Source organism: Odocoileus virginianus, chromosome 24, assembly GCF_023699985.2.
Source record: "Odocoileus virginianus isolate 20LAN1187 ecotype Illinois chromosome 24, Ovbor_1.2, whole genome shotgun sequence".
NCBI classification, from domain to species: domain Eukaryota; kingdom Metazoa; phylum Chordata; class Mammalia; order Artiodactyla; family Cervidae; genus Odocoileus; species Odocoileus virginianus.
This window is the reverse complement of record NC_069697.1, coordinates 46,892,023-46,908,693: the sequence shown is the minus strand read 5'-3', so window position 1 is coordinate 46,908,693 and position 16,671 is coordinate 46,892,023. Positions and strand designations below refer to the sequence as shown.

General features: G+C 35.4%; 1 protein-coding gene across 6 annotated transcripts in view; it reads left to right on the top strand.

Moving 5' to 3' along the window:
• MON2 (MON2 homolog, regulator of endosome-to-Golgi trafficking) overlaps positions 1-16,671 on the top strand; it is a 113,917-nt gene that overhangs the window by 80,072 nt on the left and 17,174 nt on the right. For 5 of the 6 annotated variants that reach the window (XM_020891349.2, XM_070454670.1, XM_020891354.2 and 2 more), the window contains 6 exons: positions 2,871-3,014; positions 3,646-3,663; positions 3,956-4,084; positions 8,382-8,572; positions 12,702-12,762; positions 13,814-13,937. In XM_020891349.2, coding sequence (XP_020747008.2) covers positions 2,871-3,014; positions 3,646-3,663; positions 3,956-4,084; positions 8,382-8,572; positions 12,702-12,762; positions 13,814-13,937 — 667 coding nt within the window. The remainder of the gene's footprint in view (positions 1-2,870; positions 3,015-3,645; positions 3,664-3,955; positions 4,085-8,381; positions 8,573-12,701; positions 12,763-13,813; positions 13,938-16,671) is intronic. The other variant, XM_020891350.2, reaches the window with a different exon arrangement.

The window sequence follows — 16,671 nt, the reverse complement described above, 5'->3', positions numbered from 1 at the left end:
ATATCAGTTGATGTCATCTTGCTTTACTAATTTTCACTCTAGCCATTGTTTATTACCTATGGGGTCATTTAAATGATATTTCATAATACTTGAATGTGATTCAAACATATGGCATCTTTAATATTTCCTAACAGAAGACTTAACATATTTCATTATTAGTAAGAGTGTTTTTATATTTTCCCCCACAGGTGTCAGAAAACTTTTTCACAAGCAAAATATACTTGCTTTGGAAGTTTATTCTTAAACTAATAAGCTATTCTGCAAAACACTTTACTGATTAAAAGCTGTTTTCCTTCTTAAAGGAAAAACTCATTTCTAATTTCATATTTACCCTTATATTGTTTAGAGTTTCAGGGTCATATGCTTTTCCTCTTGGTTTTCATATCACTAGTTCCCAACCAAAATGACTTAGTCCTGTAGGCTAATTTTTTTTTTTCAAGAAATTTTTACACACCTAGGGGACCTGGGAATTTGATTATCTGTTCTCCCTGAGTTTTGAGGTCAGGAGCCTGCATCTGTCTTATTTTTGCTGACCTTGGTAAAGGCTGATAACTGGTACAGTATGTGCCTCTATGGTCAGGCTGTTGGAGCGGCACTTCAGGAGACTGTCACACTATGTGTGATGGCGCTTCTCTACTTGATGGGGGCAGGCTTCTGAGTCTCTGTACCGCGGCTTCCTCATCCATAAAAGGGAAATAATAACTCTAACTTTTTTTCTTAGTAAGTGGGATAGTATTTGTAAGGCATTTAGTGCCTGGCACAGTTAAACATTCAGTAAATGTTAGCTGTTACTATTTTCATTATCATGTTGTCTTGCAAAGGCCTTAGTACATGGTAAGTACAGAATGAATTATTTTAGATGACTTAATAAGAGAAACCTTGAATCATGTCAGATATTAGATGTCCACTTTTCTTTTCTTGTTTTCACATACACAACTTTCAAGGATTAATAGGAAATATTGCCCAGATAGATTGGGGCTTCCCAGGTGGCGCTAGTGGTATAGAACCCGTCTGCTAATGCAGGAGACTTACGAGATGCAAGTTCGATTCCTGGGTCTGGAAGATCCCTTGGAGGAGGTCATGGCAACCCATTCCAGTATTCTTGCCTGGAGAATCCCATGGACAGAGGAGCCTGGTGGGCTACGGTCCATAGGGTCACAAAGAGTTGGACACGACTATAGTGACTTCATAAGCACGGTTACTGATTCTTAGCTTTTGGACTGAAATCTGCTACCAGATTTATACTATAGGCTTTTTTGACTTAGAATATTGAAGAGAAGCCAATATTAATAACTTTTTCTTTGATGAAGTTTGTTGTTAAAGAAAAATTGACTCCATATTATGTATTTTAAGATCTCAGGATTCAGCTGTAACACTATTAGTAAGTTTTGTTTTGTTCTTTTATAAAGCACCACCAAAAATCAAAACATATAGTCCTGGTCATTATTTGGTGCTGAGATATTTCCAGAAACATTTTGATCCTTAGTTTCCAAGGCCTCCACACAGGAGTTTGCTCTCTTCGTCTCTCCCGCCCCTCCTCCTTTCTCTGCCTGCCTGCCTTTCTTTACTTGTCACTGAAAATAAAAGAATTCATTTAGGATAATTATATCTTTCCCACAGTAATTGCTACATATTTAATTCTAAGAGTTAAGACTCAGCAAGAAGTTAATGAAGAAGACTGTGAAATTATAGAAGTAGTTAGTAGAGAGAATTTTTTTTAGGCTGTATACTTTTTACGTTCTCCATTCACTGTTTCTGAGAAAAGTAACTAAATAGAGAAAGATGGTATTACATATCCTCATTCTGCTTTTCACATTGTAATTACAGGCTGATCTAATAGTATGTATGGGCAGCGCTTTGCTTATCTACTTTGTATCTCAAGATACTTTTATTAAAGCTAAATGGCTACCCTTTCTCTGAGGGAGAATAAAACTGGCCTGTTATCTGACAGGTTACAAAAGCCATGATTTTATGAAAATATACGTGTTGTACACATAGTTTTAAAGAAAGTCCTTAAAATTTTGAGATGCTTTGAATTTTGACTTTGTATTTTGAAGGTGCTTCAAGTGTAGAATGATTATACTTTTTGTTTTGAAAAGCACAAATATATTTTAGATACTCCATAAATTATATCATTAAATATTTTTCCCACAGAGAAAAATAAATGCTAAGACAGGAAAATATGAAAGGATGGGAGGAGAAAACACATTTGTTGCTAGAAAAAAAAAAAAACATGAGATTTAAGTCCTTTCAACATATTTGATGTAATTTTTTTTCTTGTTTTATATCAAGTCTATGTATTGATACATTAGATGCTAAATACACACTGCCCTGTTAAAAATACATAACATTTCTTTTAGAAGCAGATTTTCATTCATGACTTATTTTCCCACCTGTACTGAACATGCTCACTTGTTACAGTCTCTGGTCTATGCGTGATGCGGGTATTAGCTATCATTTTCATGAACTAATGTCATCACTTAAGCACTCAGGTAGAAGTCGGTCTCATCGTGGTCAGTGAAGCATTCTGAGTTGTCTAAAGGGTGTGTTACTGGACAAGTGATAAGATTGTGGAACCTCAGAACGGCCTGTGACTTCTCTTTAAGGGCTTGCCCTTTGTTTAGTCTGCTAAGTGATAAGCCACACTTTTAATTAAAAAGTATTTTTTAGCTGATTAAAATATTTAGCCTATACTTTATTCAATGTTAATTTAAAATAGTTTAAATGTCCTTCAGGGCTTTAATGAGCATATAATACTTAACATAAGATAAGACAATCTTTAAGATTCTTTGGTTAAACAAAAGCATAAATGGTAAAGAACTTAATGGAGTTCATATTATCCATTCTATTGTTCATATATTGTTTTATAGGCCATCTGTGTAGGACCAGAAAACATGCAGATAATGTATCCCGCTATATTTGACCAGTTACTGGCATTTGTAGAATTTTCATGTAAACCTCCACAGTATGGACATCTGGAAACAAAACACATTGCAAATGCAAAATATAATCAGGTAATTTGCTGTAAATTATATTTACTCTGTAAAATTTCATGTCTTATAAATGTAGTGAGTTCCACTTAAAATGGACTTTATCTCAGAACTTTTTCTTTCACAAATAAACTTTCGTATGTCTGTTAACAGTTTAAACTGGAAAGAAACATTATTTGGAAAACCTGTTCCTTTTTTTTTTAATTGTTTATTGCTTTCTCTTCCCAATTGGTTCTTCAGAAAGCTTGGCCTTTCCTGTCACTCTATAGTGCATCTTTCTTCAGAGTTCCTTTCTTGGTGTCATCATCGCACTATAAAATAGCTTATAAATCCCTATGCCTAGTCCTGCTCTTATCTAAAATAGATACCTGCGATAGGAAATGAAGAAATGAGAAGTTGTCTACTACTGGTGTGAAATTTAGTTGGATTTTACATAAAAAATTTTTTAGCCATAGTTGGCAAATTTTAACTTTGTTTTGGCTTAGGGGAAAAATAAATTTCTTTTTTTTTTTTTAATAAATTTCTGAATGCATGCACATGCTGATTTTGTTCACTCAACATAAAAATTATAATTTTTACATGGTCCGAAAAGTAGTTTAATGTGTATTAACTTTTCTCATTCTATTTGTCTTGCAACACAATGGAATCACAATAGATCCAACTATTTGCACCGGTGAGTTAAATTTCCTAAAATTGTCCTAACCTATTGGCAACAAATAAAGTACATCTTTCCCAGTTTTTGATAGAATGCTCTATGTACTTTTTATGATTGTTTTAATTTTTGCCTGGCTGAAAATTATTCTTTCATGAAATTATATCTCTTTGAAAACTTTGCATGTAATAAAACAATCTGACCTAAAACCAAGGCCTGAACTTTAAGACAAAGAAGCTTTCACTTTGAAAACAGTATGATTTCATTTAATCTCATTTTTATTTTAACTCCATGTGAAAATATTACTTTCTAGGCGGAATGGGTTGCCTTGAATTATGTACCATTTGCTGAAAGGTCTTTAGACGTAGTTGTGGATTTATATCAAAAAACAGCCTGTCATAAAGCAGTGGTGAATGAGAAAGTACTCCAGAATATTATTAAGGTATCTTTTAAAATTTTTATACTTTTTGTTTAATGATGATAACATTATTGAAATTTATCTTCAGGTAATTGTATATTGTCATATATTAACATAAATGGAAAAATATAATCTGTTATTATTTGTAGTGATTTTGCTCCAACATTCATGGATATTATTTAGGAAGCTGTTTCTCTGAAATGAGAAGGTTTTTTTAATAAAAAATATTTTAAAATAAGTATGCATTCGATTTTATGATTTTTCATCTTTGGCACTTAAGCCAATAAGCATCTTGTTTCCTAGGACAGTACCTCTCATACTTTGAGTCTGATAAGCATTCAAGGAGAAATTCACAGTTCAGTCTATCGATTTAACTGATCATGCATACTTTTTTTGAGCCAGTTCCTCAGTGCATGGACAGCCTTTATTAAAATTCATCTGCTGTTGTGTGTGTCCCATTCCTCCAAAGTTTATTTCCTTTTTTTCCCTCTGCTTTGGAAGGATAAACCTAAATCTTTGTCTTACTCTAATATGTAGATGTGACTTTTATTTACTGGATAATTGCAGTCTGATCTGAACTCTGTTCCCTCAAGGAAGAATGCCTTTCTCTGTTCCATGGTTCATCCTTCTCTTTGTGTTCATCCATTTCTTTTTCCACTGTTCTTTGCTGGTGCTTCTTTCAGCCTCTTATATTTATCCTGGGAAGATGTCCCAGGTGGCACTAGTGGTGAAGAACCCACCTGCCAATGCCGGAGACATAGAGACGTGGGTTCGGTCCCTGGGTCAGGAAGACCCCCTGGAGGAGGGCACAGCAGCCCACTCCAGTGTTCTTGCCTGGAGCACCCCACGGACAGAGGAGCCTGGCCGGCTGCAGTCCATGGGGTCCCACAGAGCCAGGTACGACTGAAGCGGCATAACACGCATACAGGCTGAGTACTTCCCTCAAGGAAGAAGACCTTTCTCTGTTCCAAGGCTCATCCTTCCCTTTGTGTTCACCCTTTTCTGTTCCCACCTTTCTTTGTTGTTAATTCTTTCAGCCTCTTATACTTTATCCTGGGAAGACGATTAAGCCTTTTATGTAAGATCTTTCTCTTATTTGACTTCCTACTCAAATTGTTCTCTGTTTCAACTTTCCTTTACTTCCAAGCTCCTTGAAACAACTTGTAGCCTTCACCTAACCACCACTCACTAACCTATTGTACCCAGGCTCACTTCCATATTCTGCTAAAAAAACTACTTACTTGAAGTTACAGAAGGCAAAAATCTTTAAATTCTAAGCCCTCCTAGCTCTTTATTTTCCTTGTTAGTATGGTACTGCTCTGGCCTTCTCTTGTGAAAACTAGCTTCATTTATTTACTTTTGGCCGTGCCGGGTCTCTGCTGCTGCGGGCTCTCCTCTAGTCGGGGTGCGCAGGGGCTACTCTCTGTTGCGGTGCGCAGGCTGCTCACTGCGGTGGCTTCGTGTTTGCAGCACAGGCGCAGGGGCTGTGGCCCCGGGCTTACTTGCTCAAGTGCATGTTGGATCTTCCCTGCCCAGGCACTGAACCCATGTACCCTGCATTGGCAGGTGGATTCTGTACCCCCGAACCCCCAGCGGAATCCCTGGCCTGCTTAAAATTGTTTCTGCCATCTATTTTCTGTCACAGTTCTTTCTGCCCCTCACACTCAGCCCCTCAAAACTGTCTTGTATCTCCTGATTTGTTAAGAATAAATTTTAAGCACTTCTGTTGCCGGTTACTAAGAAAGAATAGAGATTAAAAATGAATAAGATAGTTCATACATTTAATAATTCAATAAAGGATCTATAAAAAGGCAAATAATAATGCAGTATATTAAGTACTAAGTGAAGACCACCAAGTGGAGGCAGCTTTGTGTTCAGAGAAAGCTGGATTGGCATGGTGCACCGCTGTGTGCTTGCTGCTCTGTGGTTTTGTTGTTGTTTTTTTTTGCTCTGATTTTGGAGCAGATGACCCAGAGAGTGTTTCTCTTATGTAAAAGAAAGGTAATACAAATGCAAATTTCATGTCTTAACCATTAAGAGAGTCAAGTGAGATATGGCATTTAATAATACTGGCCAAGTAGTCAGTGTTGAATAAAAGTTAAGTTCTCCCTCCCCTCTGTAGACAAGGAAATAACTAAACTGCCTATGGGATTCTGGCAAGGGTTAAATAAAGTAACATTTGAAGAAGAAATACCCAGCAACAAGGGAGAAGGAGATCTAGATCAATTAAGCAACATAAAGATCATGGTATATTTTTAAAGCGTTGTTGAGAAATCCCACTTAGGGAGCTAATAGGGCCTGGAATAGGTCTGAAAAAGTGGCTTTGGGTTTTACAAGCCATGATAAGGAATCAGACTTTATTCTTTAACCTCTGAAGAGCTGAACTTGGAGGAATGACATAGATCAGTTTGTATTTTTAATGGAATTAAATAATCTCTTTTCTGTATTTCTGAATAGTTTGTTATTGCCACTTACTACATTGTATTGTGTTAATTGGACAAGGCTCTTCCTTCCTTGGAAACTGAGCTTTGTGACAGCAAGAACTGAAGTTTCTAGTTCCACATACATTTATTGAGTATATAGGATATGCCAATCTCTATATTAGTTCATTAAATACTAAAAAATAAATGTATAAGTCAAATATATCTGTTGTGCTTAACATTTCCCTGACACTGGTAAACTGTTAATCTAGTAGTAAATTATACTTTTAATTTATCTAATCTTAAGTTATAACCTGTTAATTCAGAGTGGCCAGTGTATAATTTAGTATTCTTTTGTTGGCATATGACACACATTCAGTCTCTGACTATATTTAAGAGTAAAAGGGCATGCTTAGTTGGGAAAGTCAGAGATAGAGGGAGTGCTTTGGGATTGGTGTATCTAGTGTTGCAGTACTACCTCCAGAAACTAAATTTTTTTTCTTCCTTGCTCTGATTTCCAAGGGTTGACTGTATATCCTGTTTCTCCTCATAGTTGTAGGCTAATAAAGGGATTATATGTCAGTAGCGTGTGTGTGTGTGTGTGTGTGTGTATCAGATTATTCTTAAGTTACTACGGTTAACCTTAAGTGAACCAGCTTTTGTCCATGCCTAGTCTTGAACCAGTGATTATGGCCAGAGAAATGGAATAGATTGATTGGCTTAATAGACTAATCATCTCCTTACCCTAATTTTGAACTGGATGTGGGGAGGGGAAAAAGATTCTAGGTAGGCTAAATTATCTGTTATTATCATAACTGTTACGTAATGGTTCACATGTTCACTATGTAAGTATTCAATAATAATTTGTGTGGAAGATGAAATCAGGTTTTAGTTTCACTCTATAACATTGAATTATGAAAATGTATTTCTTCCACTTTTTATCTTTCTCAGACTAGGACTTTTATATAAAAATAGAGTCTGGGCACTCTCATGCACATAATCAGATGGTATGTTGGAACTGTTTATTGATGGTGCTCTGGGCCAACTCACTGTGATGGTTTAGTCAGTCTAGGCTTCTAGTTGTTGGGTAGAACTATGACCAGAGAACTTCATTCTGAGCCACCAAATTAGTTCTTTAATGATTAACAGCAAGTTGACCAATTAGAAAGTAAGTCTCAATATTTCATTCACTATACAGATGCTATGCTGTGTCCTCGAGGATTAAAGATAAAATTGACCAAATTCTTAAATTACCAGTTTTTCTCAAATACTTGCAAAAGGAAGAAAGTACATTAAAATGTTAGTGTAGAATATAAAATTCAAAACATTTTAGAGATAAAGTATAAAACTTCATGGTAATGATATTCTCTAGGCCATGTTTACCTAACCGTTAGTAAAAAATTACAAGCAATATTGATCTCTCTTGGGTAGAAGAAACCCCATTCGTCAAATAAGTTTTTGCCAGGAGAACTATGGCAGAATGCTCTAAGTTTATAACCACATTAGAGAAGCTGCAGAATTGTAAGTTTCCTACTCTTAATTAATGTTAACTTAATATTAATAAGTTAATATTAACTTTTCAGAAAGCATCCTTATATTTTTTGATGAGAAACTAAGGTCCAAAAATGGTAATTACTTCTTCAGGGTCATTGTTTATAAAATGGACATAGGACTTAAAAGTGTATCTTTCCAAAAAAAAAAAAAAAGTGTATCTTTCTAGGTAGTATGATTTGAGAACCATGTCTGAGAATTGGCCTTTCTAGAAAGTAACATCCTATTTAAAATGAAAATACTTATTTTTTATAAGAACAAAGAGAAATTGTAATTTTTTTTTAAAAGTACTTAAAGGCTGAATATTTGTTTTAATTAGTGTTTATCTTAAACTGTCTTTATTTTCACAGACTCTTAGGGTTCCCCTCAGCTTGAAGTATTCCTGCCCTTCTGAAAGCACTTGGAAACTAGCAGTATCTTCTCTCCTCAAAGTTCTTTCTATTGGGCTTCCTGTTGCCCGGCAACATGCTTCTTCGGGAAAATTTGACAGTATGTGGCCGGAACTAGCCAACACCTTTGAAGACTTTCTCTTTACTAAAAGGTCAGCTCATTTTTACAATTAAGACAATCTTTCAAGAAGTGCACATTATACCTGTAATTGCCTAAAAACAGTGTTTCTCATTATTCATTAATTAACTAATAGGCTATTAAGATTGCTAGATTGTGTACAAAGAACAAGTGAATTAGGCATTTATCCACTGGGTACATTATCTGTAAGCAGAGGATAATTTTGCTCTTTTTCATGTTGCTGGTTTTAAGATAGGAGTCTTTTCTATAAGACCATGTGATTACATCATAATTAAGGAGCTATGGTTTTAACTTGATGAATCTAAGAAGATCCATTTAAAAAATCCATTGTCCATTTAGCGTCACAAGAGAAGAACCATATCGGAAAATGAGTTTTTTTTCAGAATAAATAAGATCATTGGTAATGATGAACAGCTCTTTAAGATGTTTAAGTTGTGCAAAGAAGAATGAAATTTTCATTGTATAATCTGCTACAGAGGGTATATCTTGAGGATGCTGCTTTGGCCCCTCACTGAATGAGAAGAGGATAGTTGAGAGGGGTGGGCTGAATTTTTTGAATGAGAAATCTGCTCCAGTCTGTCTAGCGCTATACTAATGCAGCAGTCGCTGCTGCTGCTGCTAAGTCACTTCAGTCGTGTCCGACTCTGCGACCCCGTCCCTGGGATTCTCCAGGCAAGAACACTGGAGTGGGTTGCCATTTCCTTCTCCAGTGCATGAAAGTGAAAAGTGAAAGTGAAGTCGCTCAGTCGTGTCCGACTCTTTGCGACCCCACAGACTGCAGCCCACCAGGCTCCTCCATCCATGGGATTCTCCAGGCAAGAGGACTGGAGTGGGGTGCCATTGCCTTCTCTGACAGCAGTCACTAGCTACAACTAAATTTTTAATTAACTAAATCACATTAAAAATTGAGTTCTTCAGTCTCATTAGCCAGTCTCAACATTGCCATGTGTGGCTAGTGGTTGCTATAGAGGGTACTGCAGATCATTGAACATTTCCATCATAGGAAGTTCTGTTGGGCAGCACTGATCTAAAATGTACCATTTTACTAAAGGTGGGCTTATCACTAATAGCTGTGATATTTCAGTACTCCTGCAATCTGATTTTCCTTTGTGCTATCGTGGTGAAATTCCGATAACAAAAGTTTTTCTGTTTTTTTTTTTTTTTTCATTTATTTTTATTAGTTGGACGCTAATTACTTTACATCATTACAGTAGTTTTTGTCATACATTGAAATGAATTAGCCATGGATTTACATGTATTCCCCATCCCAGTCCCCCCTCCCACCTCCCTCTCTACCCGATCCCTCTGGGTCTTCCCAGTCCACCAGGCCTGAGCACTTGTCTCATGCACCCAACCTGGGCTGGTGATCTGTTAGACCCTAGATAATACACATGTTTCAATGCTGTTCTCTTGAAGCATCCCACCCTCGCCTTCATTTTTAAAATATTAATCATTTTTTAAAACACTTTCTAAATCATTTTTTTTAAAATGATGAATATGCCTTGTACTGCTGTGTAACCATTTTAAATTGCTAGTTTAAAACCATTTAAATTATAAATTTCATATACTTGAAGAAAAATTTACATTGGCATGTTGATAATGATCAGATGAGTCTACAGGAAAGTGATTTAATGAAAAAATTTTGTCTGTCTTTCTAATGTGGTTTAGTTATTTAGTAAAGAAAAATTGTAGAATGCAGAAGGTTAACTTAAATATTTTCTCTATAAGAGCTTATCTGATGTTTCAGAATTAGAAGCAACGATGTGTGATCCTAATTTCTGTTTCCATAACTAGTCAGATTTTGTTTTGCTTTCTTACATATTTCTTACCTCTAGAAATCTTATTGATACCAATGCAAGCATACTATACCTTTCTCTGCTGTTTCCCACTGTTTATGGTCTGCAAGCTGCTTTCACAGGGCAGTACAGTAACAGAGAAAACAAAACCAAAATCAACTAGAAGAAAGGAGAGGCTTTGGACATCATTGAGGGCTATCATGAATGAATGAATTATTTAAATGAGTGAAAGAAAAATCCAATTAAAAATGAGAAACTAAAGGATTGTAGCCTGGTAGACACTTGAGGTCTATTAGGAATTCATTCAACCACCCTTTGAATACCAAAACTCGGTAGTTGTTCTTTAGAACAGTGGTCCCCAACCTTTTTGGTACCAGAGACCAATTCCATGGAAGACAGCTGCCTATCTCCTGCTGTGGGGCTGGGTTCCTAATGCTGCCCTGCTCTGGAAGACACATGGGCTAGTGGGAATTCAAACAATTACGGTCTGTTGACCTTCAGTTAAAAACACTAAGTACTACCTGGAAGAATTGAAACATAGTCACACAAAAACTTGTACACTAATGTTTATGGCAATATTATCATAATAGCCAAATAAATGAAAACAATCCAAATGTTCTGGTGAGTGGATAAATTAAATGTGATTTGTACATGCATATAGTGGAATAGTTAGCCGTGAAATACTGATGCATATTACCACATATATGAATCTTGAAATCATTATGCTAAGTGAAAGAATGCAAACACAAATGAGATCACATACAGTTTGATTTGTGTTTCAAAGTTGAGAGGAGAGTAGAATAAGGCATGACTACTCATGGATGCAGAGTTTCTTTTGGAGGTGATGAAAACATTCTAGAATTAGAAATGACCATTGTACAACTTTGTGAATATACTAAAAAGCATTATATGGTACCATTTAAAAGGATAGATTTTATGGTATGAATTATATTTCAAAAAATGAATTTAATGTACCACACAGAGAGAACTGAAGCAAATTACAAATAATACTTTATCAGTTTGAAGCCTCTTTTCTGTCAAATAAGGATTCATGAAAAAAATTTTTTTAAAGGTTTCCATTATACTCTGTCCACATTAACCTGTCCACAGGTTGAGTAAATTTCTGATTTTATTGACCATTAGAATTAGGAGGGGTAAACTTTTTGGCTTTGTACACTATTCTCTTCCCTCATTATATTTTTTTTAAAGTAGTTTAGTGTTTCTGATGTGTGATTCCAATAATGTTAATACTGTATATTCTTGATAAGCTTTTTAAAATTGGTAGTTAGCCAATTGGTATTTTCTCTGTGTGTGTCTATTTTAATACCTGTAATGAAATAAACCAGATAATACCAAATAGAGCAAAAATATCTCTAGATACAAAACTCTGTATTGTACTTCTAAATCTAAACATGGTAATACTGTTTTTACATTTATAACTTCTATAAAAGAGTAGAACTTGGGCTCAAATATAAGTCTAGATTCAAATTGTGGCTTGTCATTTATTTGCAATGTGTCCTGGTCATATGACTAGCCATTCAAAGCTTCAGTTTCCTCTTCTGTCAATTACATGGTAATACCTGTGGTTACTGTGAATATAGGTGATACTGTGAATAAAGCTCTTAATACAGTGGTTGGCTTTCTAATTTTTGCTGTCATTATTATTGTAATAATCATTATCATCCTAGTCTCAGCTGTTTTTAAAAGTGCTTAATATTTCATTGTTTCATACGTTTAAAAGAACTTTACTGCTCATTCTTATTAAGAACCACAGGGTCTAGAATTGACTTTGGTTCTCTTAGAACTGTTGATTTATTCTGATTTCTGTGGAACAGTTTTCTGCTTTAGAAAGTCTGAATCAGCCCTCTTTTCAGATGTTCGCTATCTTTCATTGTAAATATATCTCGTATATCATACTCATTAGAAATTAGTGACTCACGGGCTGTCACTGAGTGAAAATCAAGCACCTTGGCCACGGCTCCCTTAAATCACGGACAGTGTGAGTGAATTCAATTTCTGTCACAGGTGATTTCTGCTGTGACTCCAGATGATAGTATGTTCACTTTTCCTTGTTTTTCACTCATAGTCCTAAAATAAGTTAAGTTCTACAGATTTTAGTTCAAGATTGAGCCAGGTATTTTTGTAGCTAGAATTTCATGTTTGTAGTTAGCTTAATATTTATACTAATTACTTTAAGAAATACTGTTCTTTTAAATAAATGATAACGTTCTAACTTGGATGAAGAAATTTTTTTGATGTTCAAATTCTGTTTATTTTCTGTTTGGATTTTCAGGAAGTATTTTACCTTTAAAAACCAAGTCTTATTTATTTATTTATTTATTTTAGCATACCTCCAGATAACCTGTCTATTCAGGAATTTCAAAGAAATGAAAGTATTGATGTTGAGGTGAGGAATCTATTTAAGACATTTTCCTATGACTGTACAAACCAAATAATAAAAATGTTAAAATTGCTTAAAACATAAATAAAGTGATAGATTGAATGTGAACCTAAAAGCATTAAAACTCTCAAAAAGGTTGCAGTTTAATTTATAAAGCACTGATATTTTCAAACTACTTTTTTATATTTGTTAGCTTTGTGCATGTTGTCTAGACACTTAATTGTGTCCATTTAATAATTTTAAAGAGCAGTTGATTTAGTAAGATAAATCTATCAGTGAGCATGTGTTTGAGAGCTTTATAGTTTGACAAAACAGATGTTTGTATTTAATTGATAAGTTGCTCAGATTTTTCTATTTTTAACCAGCTGTAGAAACAAATAGTGAATGTTTTTTAAAGAATATATTCTGCTGATTATAAATGGAATTTAAACAAGTAATTTTCAGTTACAGAGTTTTTGTTGGGGGGTGGTTATTCTTATTTTTTCCCTGTAAGTAGGATAGGGGAACTTTTTAAATAAAACAAATAAATTACATAAAAAACATTGGTATCATATACAGATGTAAAATATTGCCTTTTGTCCCATTGCTGTACTATTATAAACTCTTCTTCAAACTTTTTTTTTTCTTTAAAAGGCAAAATAGTACATTATATGTTAGAAATAAGCTATTTAACAAAAATGAAAATAACTTCTTAATAGCTCATTTTTATGGTACTTAAAGGTGATTTAAATCTTATTCTTAGTTCCTTTTTAGATACGGTATTCTAATATGGATGTATTTCATATGCTGATTTTTTTTCTCCAGAGCACTCTTGCATTTATCATGTTGAATATCAAAATTTATTGAATTTGTATAGTGAACAGTTTGTAATATTGACTATTTGTAGTAAATTTTATTCACTAAGACACGTGAGGGAAGCAGACTAAATATCCTCTATATTAACATTAAAATGCTTGTATGCATCTATTAAGAAAGATTCTTATAAAATTTAAATTTTATTCTATAAGTTATTATCTCTTAAAAAATGATGCCTTTGAATTTGCCTCTTTTGTTTTAGGTAGTTCAACTTATCAGCACTGAGATACTGCCTTATGCCAATTTTATTCCTAAGGAATTTGTTGGTCAGATAATGACTATGCTTAATAAAGGATCAATACATTCTCAGTCATCTTCCTTTACAGGTATGTTATTTCAATGATTTTTTTTAAATGTTAATAAATATTGAAATACTTTTGAAGAAGCTGACTTGTGGAACTGTTTACTCCTACAGTTGTGGTGAATGTAAATGGGTGAATGGTTAAGAAAGAATGTAATGTAGAACATTAAGCTTTATGAGGGAAAAATGTGATAAATAATCTGTGAATTATGTGTGATGAATTAAATTGCAAAGTACTTATGGAAATCACCTAAATCAATGCAGGCTGACATAAGTTAGCCAGTTTTGTGAAGTCATGGATTATTGTGAAGTAATGAGTATGTATTCTTACCACTTAGTTAACTTGGTTAACTTAGTAGTTGGGTAACTGTCAGTTTTGTCATCTATAAAATAAAGATATTAATGTCAACCTCTCAGGACTATAAATTGCAGTTAGTACATTTATAAACTGGTTCTTTTTCCTAGCCCAGACAGTTTTTTAAAATAATCTGGTAAAGTGCAGGTTTAACAAACATTCAGTTCAGTCTCTCAGTTGTTTCCAACTCTTTGCAATGCCATGGATTGAAGCACCAACTCCTGAAGTTTACTCAAACTCACGTCCATCGAGTTGGTGATGACATCCAACCATCTCATCCTCTGTCATCTGCTTCTCTTCCCACCTTCAATCTTTCCCAGCATCAGGGTCTTTTTCAATGAGTCAGCTCTTTGCATCATGTGGCCAAAGTATTGGAGTCTCAGCTTCATCATCAGTCCTTCCAGTGAACATCCAGGACTGATCTCCTTTAGGATGGACTGGTTGGATCTCCTTGTAGTCCAAGGGACTCTCAAGAGTCTTCTCCAACACCACAGTTCAAAAGCATCAGTTCTTTGGTGCTCAGCTTTCTTTGTAGCCCCATTTTCACATACATGGCTATTGGAAAAACCATAGCTTTGATTAGACGGACCTTTGCTGGTAAAATAATGTCTCTGCTTTTTAATATGCTGTGTCGGTTGGCTTTTCTTCCAAAGAGCAAGCGTCTTTTAATTTCATGGCTGCAGTCACCATCTGCAGTGATTTTGGAGCCCAAAAGATAAAATCTGTCACTGTTTATTGTTTCCCCACCTGTTTGCCATGAAGTGATGGGACTGGATGCCATGATCTTAGTTTTCTGAATGTTAAGTTTTTAACATTAGAACATCAGAGAAAAATTTCTGAAGTGCACTTATCTTAATGTAGTTAACTTTTTAAGAATATTTAAAAATTATAGATCAGTTTTAATAAAATACATTTTAAGATCCATATTCATAACTACATGTAAATATTCTGTTAAATAAGGACTATTGAGTTACCATGTATACTTTTTCCAGCAATTTTTTGATGATACCTCTTGCTATTTATAGTATTAATTGTACCAAGATAGAGAAGGTACATGTATAGTCTTCCAATGACTGTACAATCAGACACAAATTTTTCAGCTTTAACTTGGAGTTTTCTTTAAAATGTATACATACAAAGCCTTTTTGCTAATAAATAAGGCCAACTTATAAACACAGAGGTTCCAGTGATTATTTTTGGTGCCCTGTTCTTAGTTATGATCTGACAGCCAGAGCTCGAAAGTGGTTGAGGAAATCTTCCAACATGAAAGAGAAAGACCAAAACAGTTGAGAGGGTAGAAAAAATTGGGAAGAAAGAGATAAAAATGCAGAGCCATAGAAAACATTTAATTACGATGCTTAAGAAGATAAAAGATTTTACGTTCATAAAACAAGAAAAATGCTATTAAAGTGGAACAGTTAGAACACAAAAGAGTTCAAAGAAGCTAAAAATATGATGGCTGACATAAGTTCTGTGAAAGGTTGGAAGAAAACATTAAGGAAAAACCCAGAAGTAGAACCAAGACAAACAAGTGGACAGTCTGAGAGGAAAGGAAATGGATCTCAGGGATGTTACATCTGACAATAGGTCTTCCAGAAAGAATGGAGAAAAACTAGGAGAGGAAGTTATCAAAAAAACAAGTTGAAGATATAAATCTGCAGATTAAAAGTAGTCACTCACCGACTGCCCTGGTGGTTTAGTGGTAAAGAAGCTTCCTGCCAATGCAAGAGACATGGGTTCTACCCCTGGTCCAGGAAGATCCCGCGTGCCTCAGAGCAGCTAAGGCCACGAACCGTAACGTCTGAGCCTGTGCTCTGACGCCTGGGAGTCACAACTCAGCAACTGCTGAGGCCGCACGTCTGGAGCCTGTGCTCTGCAAAAAGACACGCCACCGCAGTGAGAAGCCGGTGCACAGAAACTAGAGAGTGGTCCCTGCTTGCCACGACTGGAGAAGAGCCTGCCCGGAGATGAAGGCCCAGCAGTCACAAATAAATACTTAGATAAAGGAAGTGGCCACTCAGGACCCAGAATAGTGAAAGAAAAAGACTTTCACAGCGAGTCTTGTCGCTGCGAAGTGCCAGAGCATCAGGGACACGGGGGAGATGCTGAAAGATCTCAGAAGAGACAGAAAGGACACTGGAATCCTCAGTAGCAGCACTGAGTGCCCACATACACTGAGGCTGTGGTTTCAGAGTCAGATGGAGAAGATTTTTAATGTAGAGTTTTATACCTAGGCCCAGCTGCTGGCCAAGTGAGGAATGTAGAATGGTAATTCTCAAATGTCAGTGTGCGTTAACCTCACCTGGAGGGAAGTCACTGTCGGGCTCTAACCCAGAGTTTCCGGTTCAGGAGGTCTGGAGTGAGGCATGAGAATGTGCTAACACATTCTCTGGCGATGCTGGGA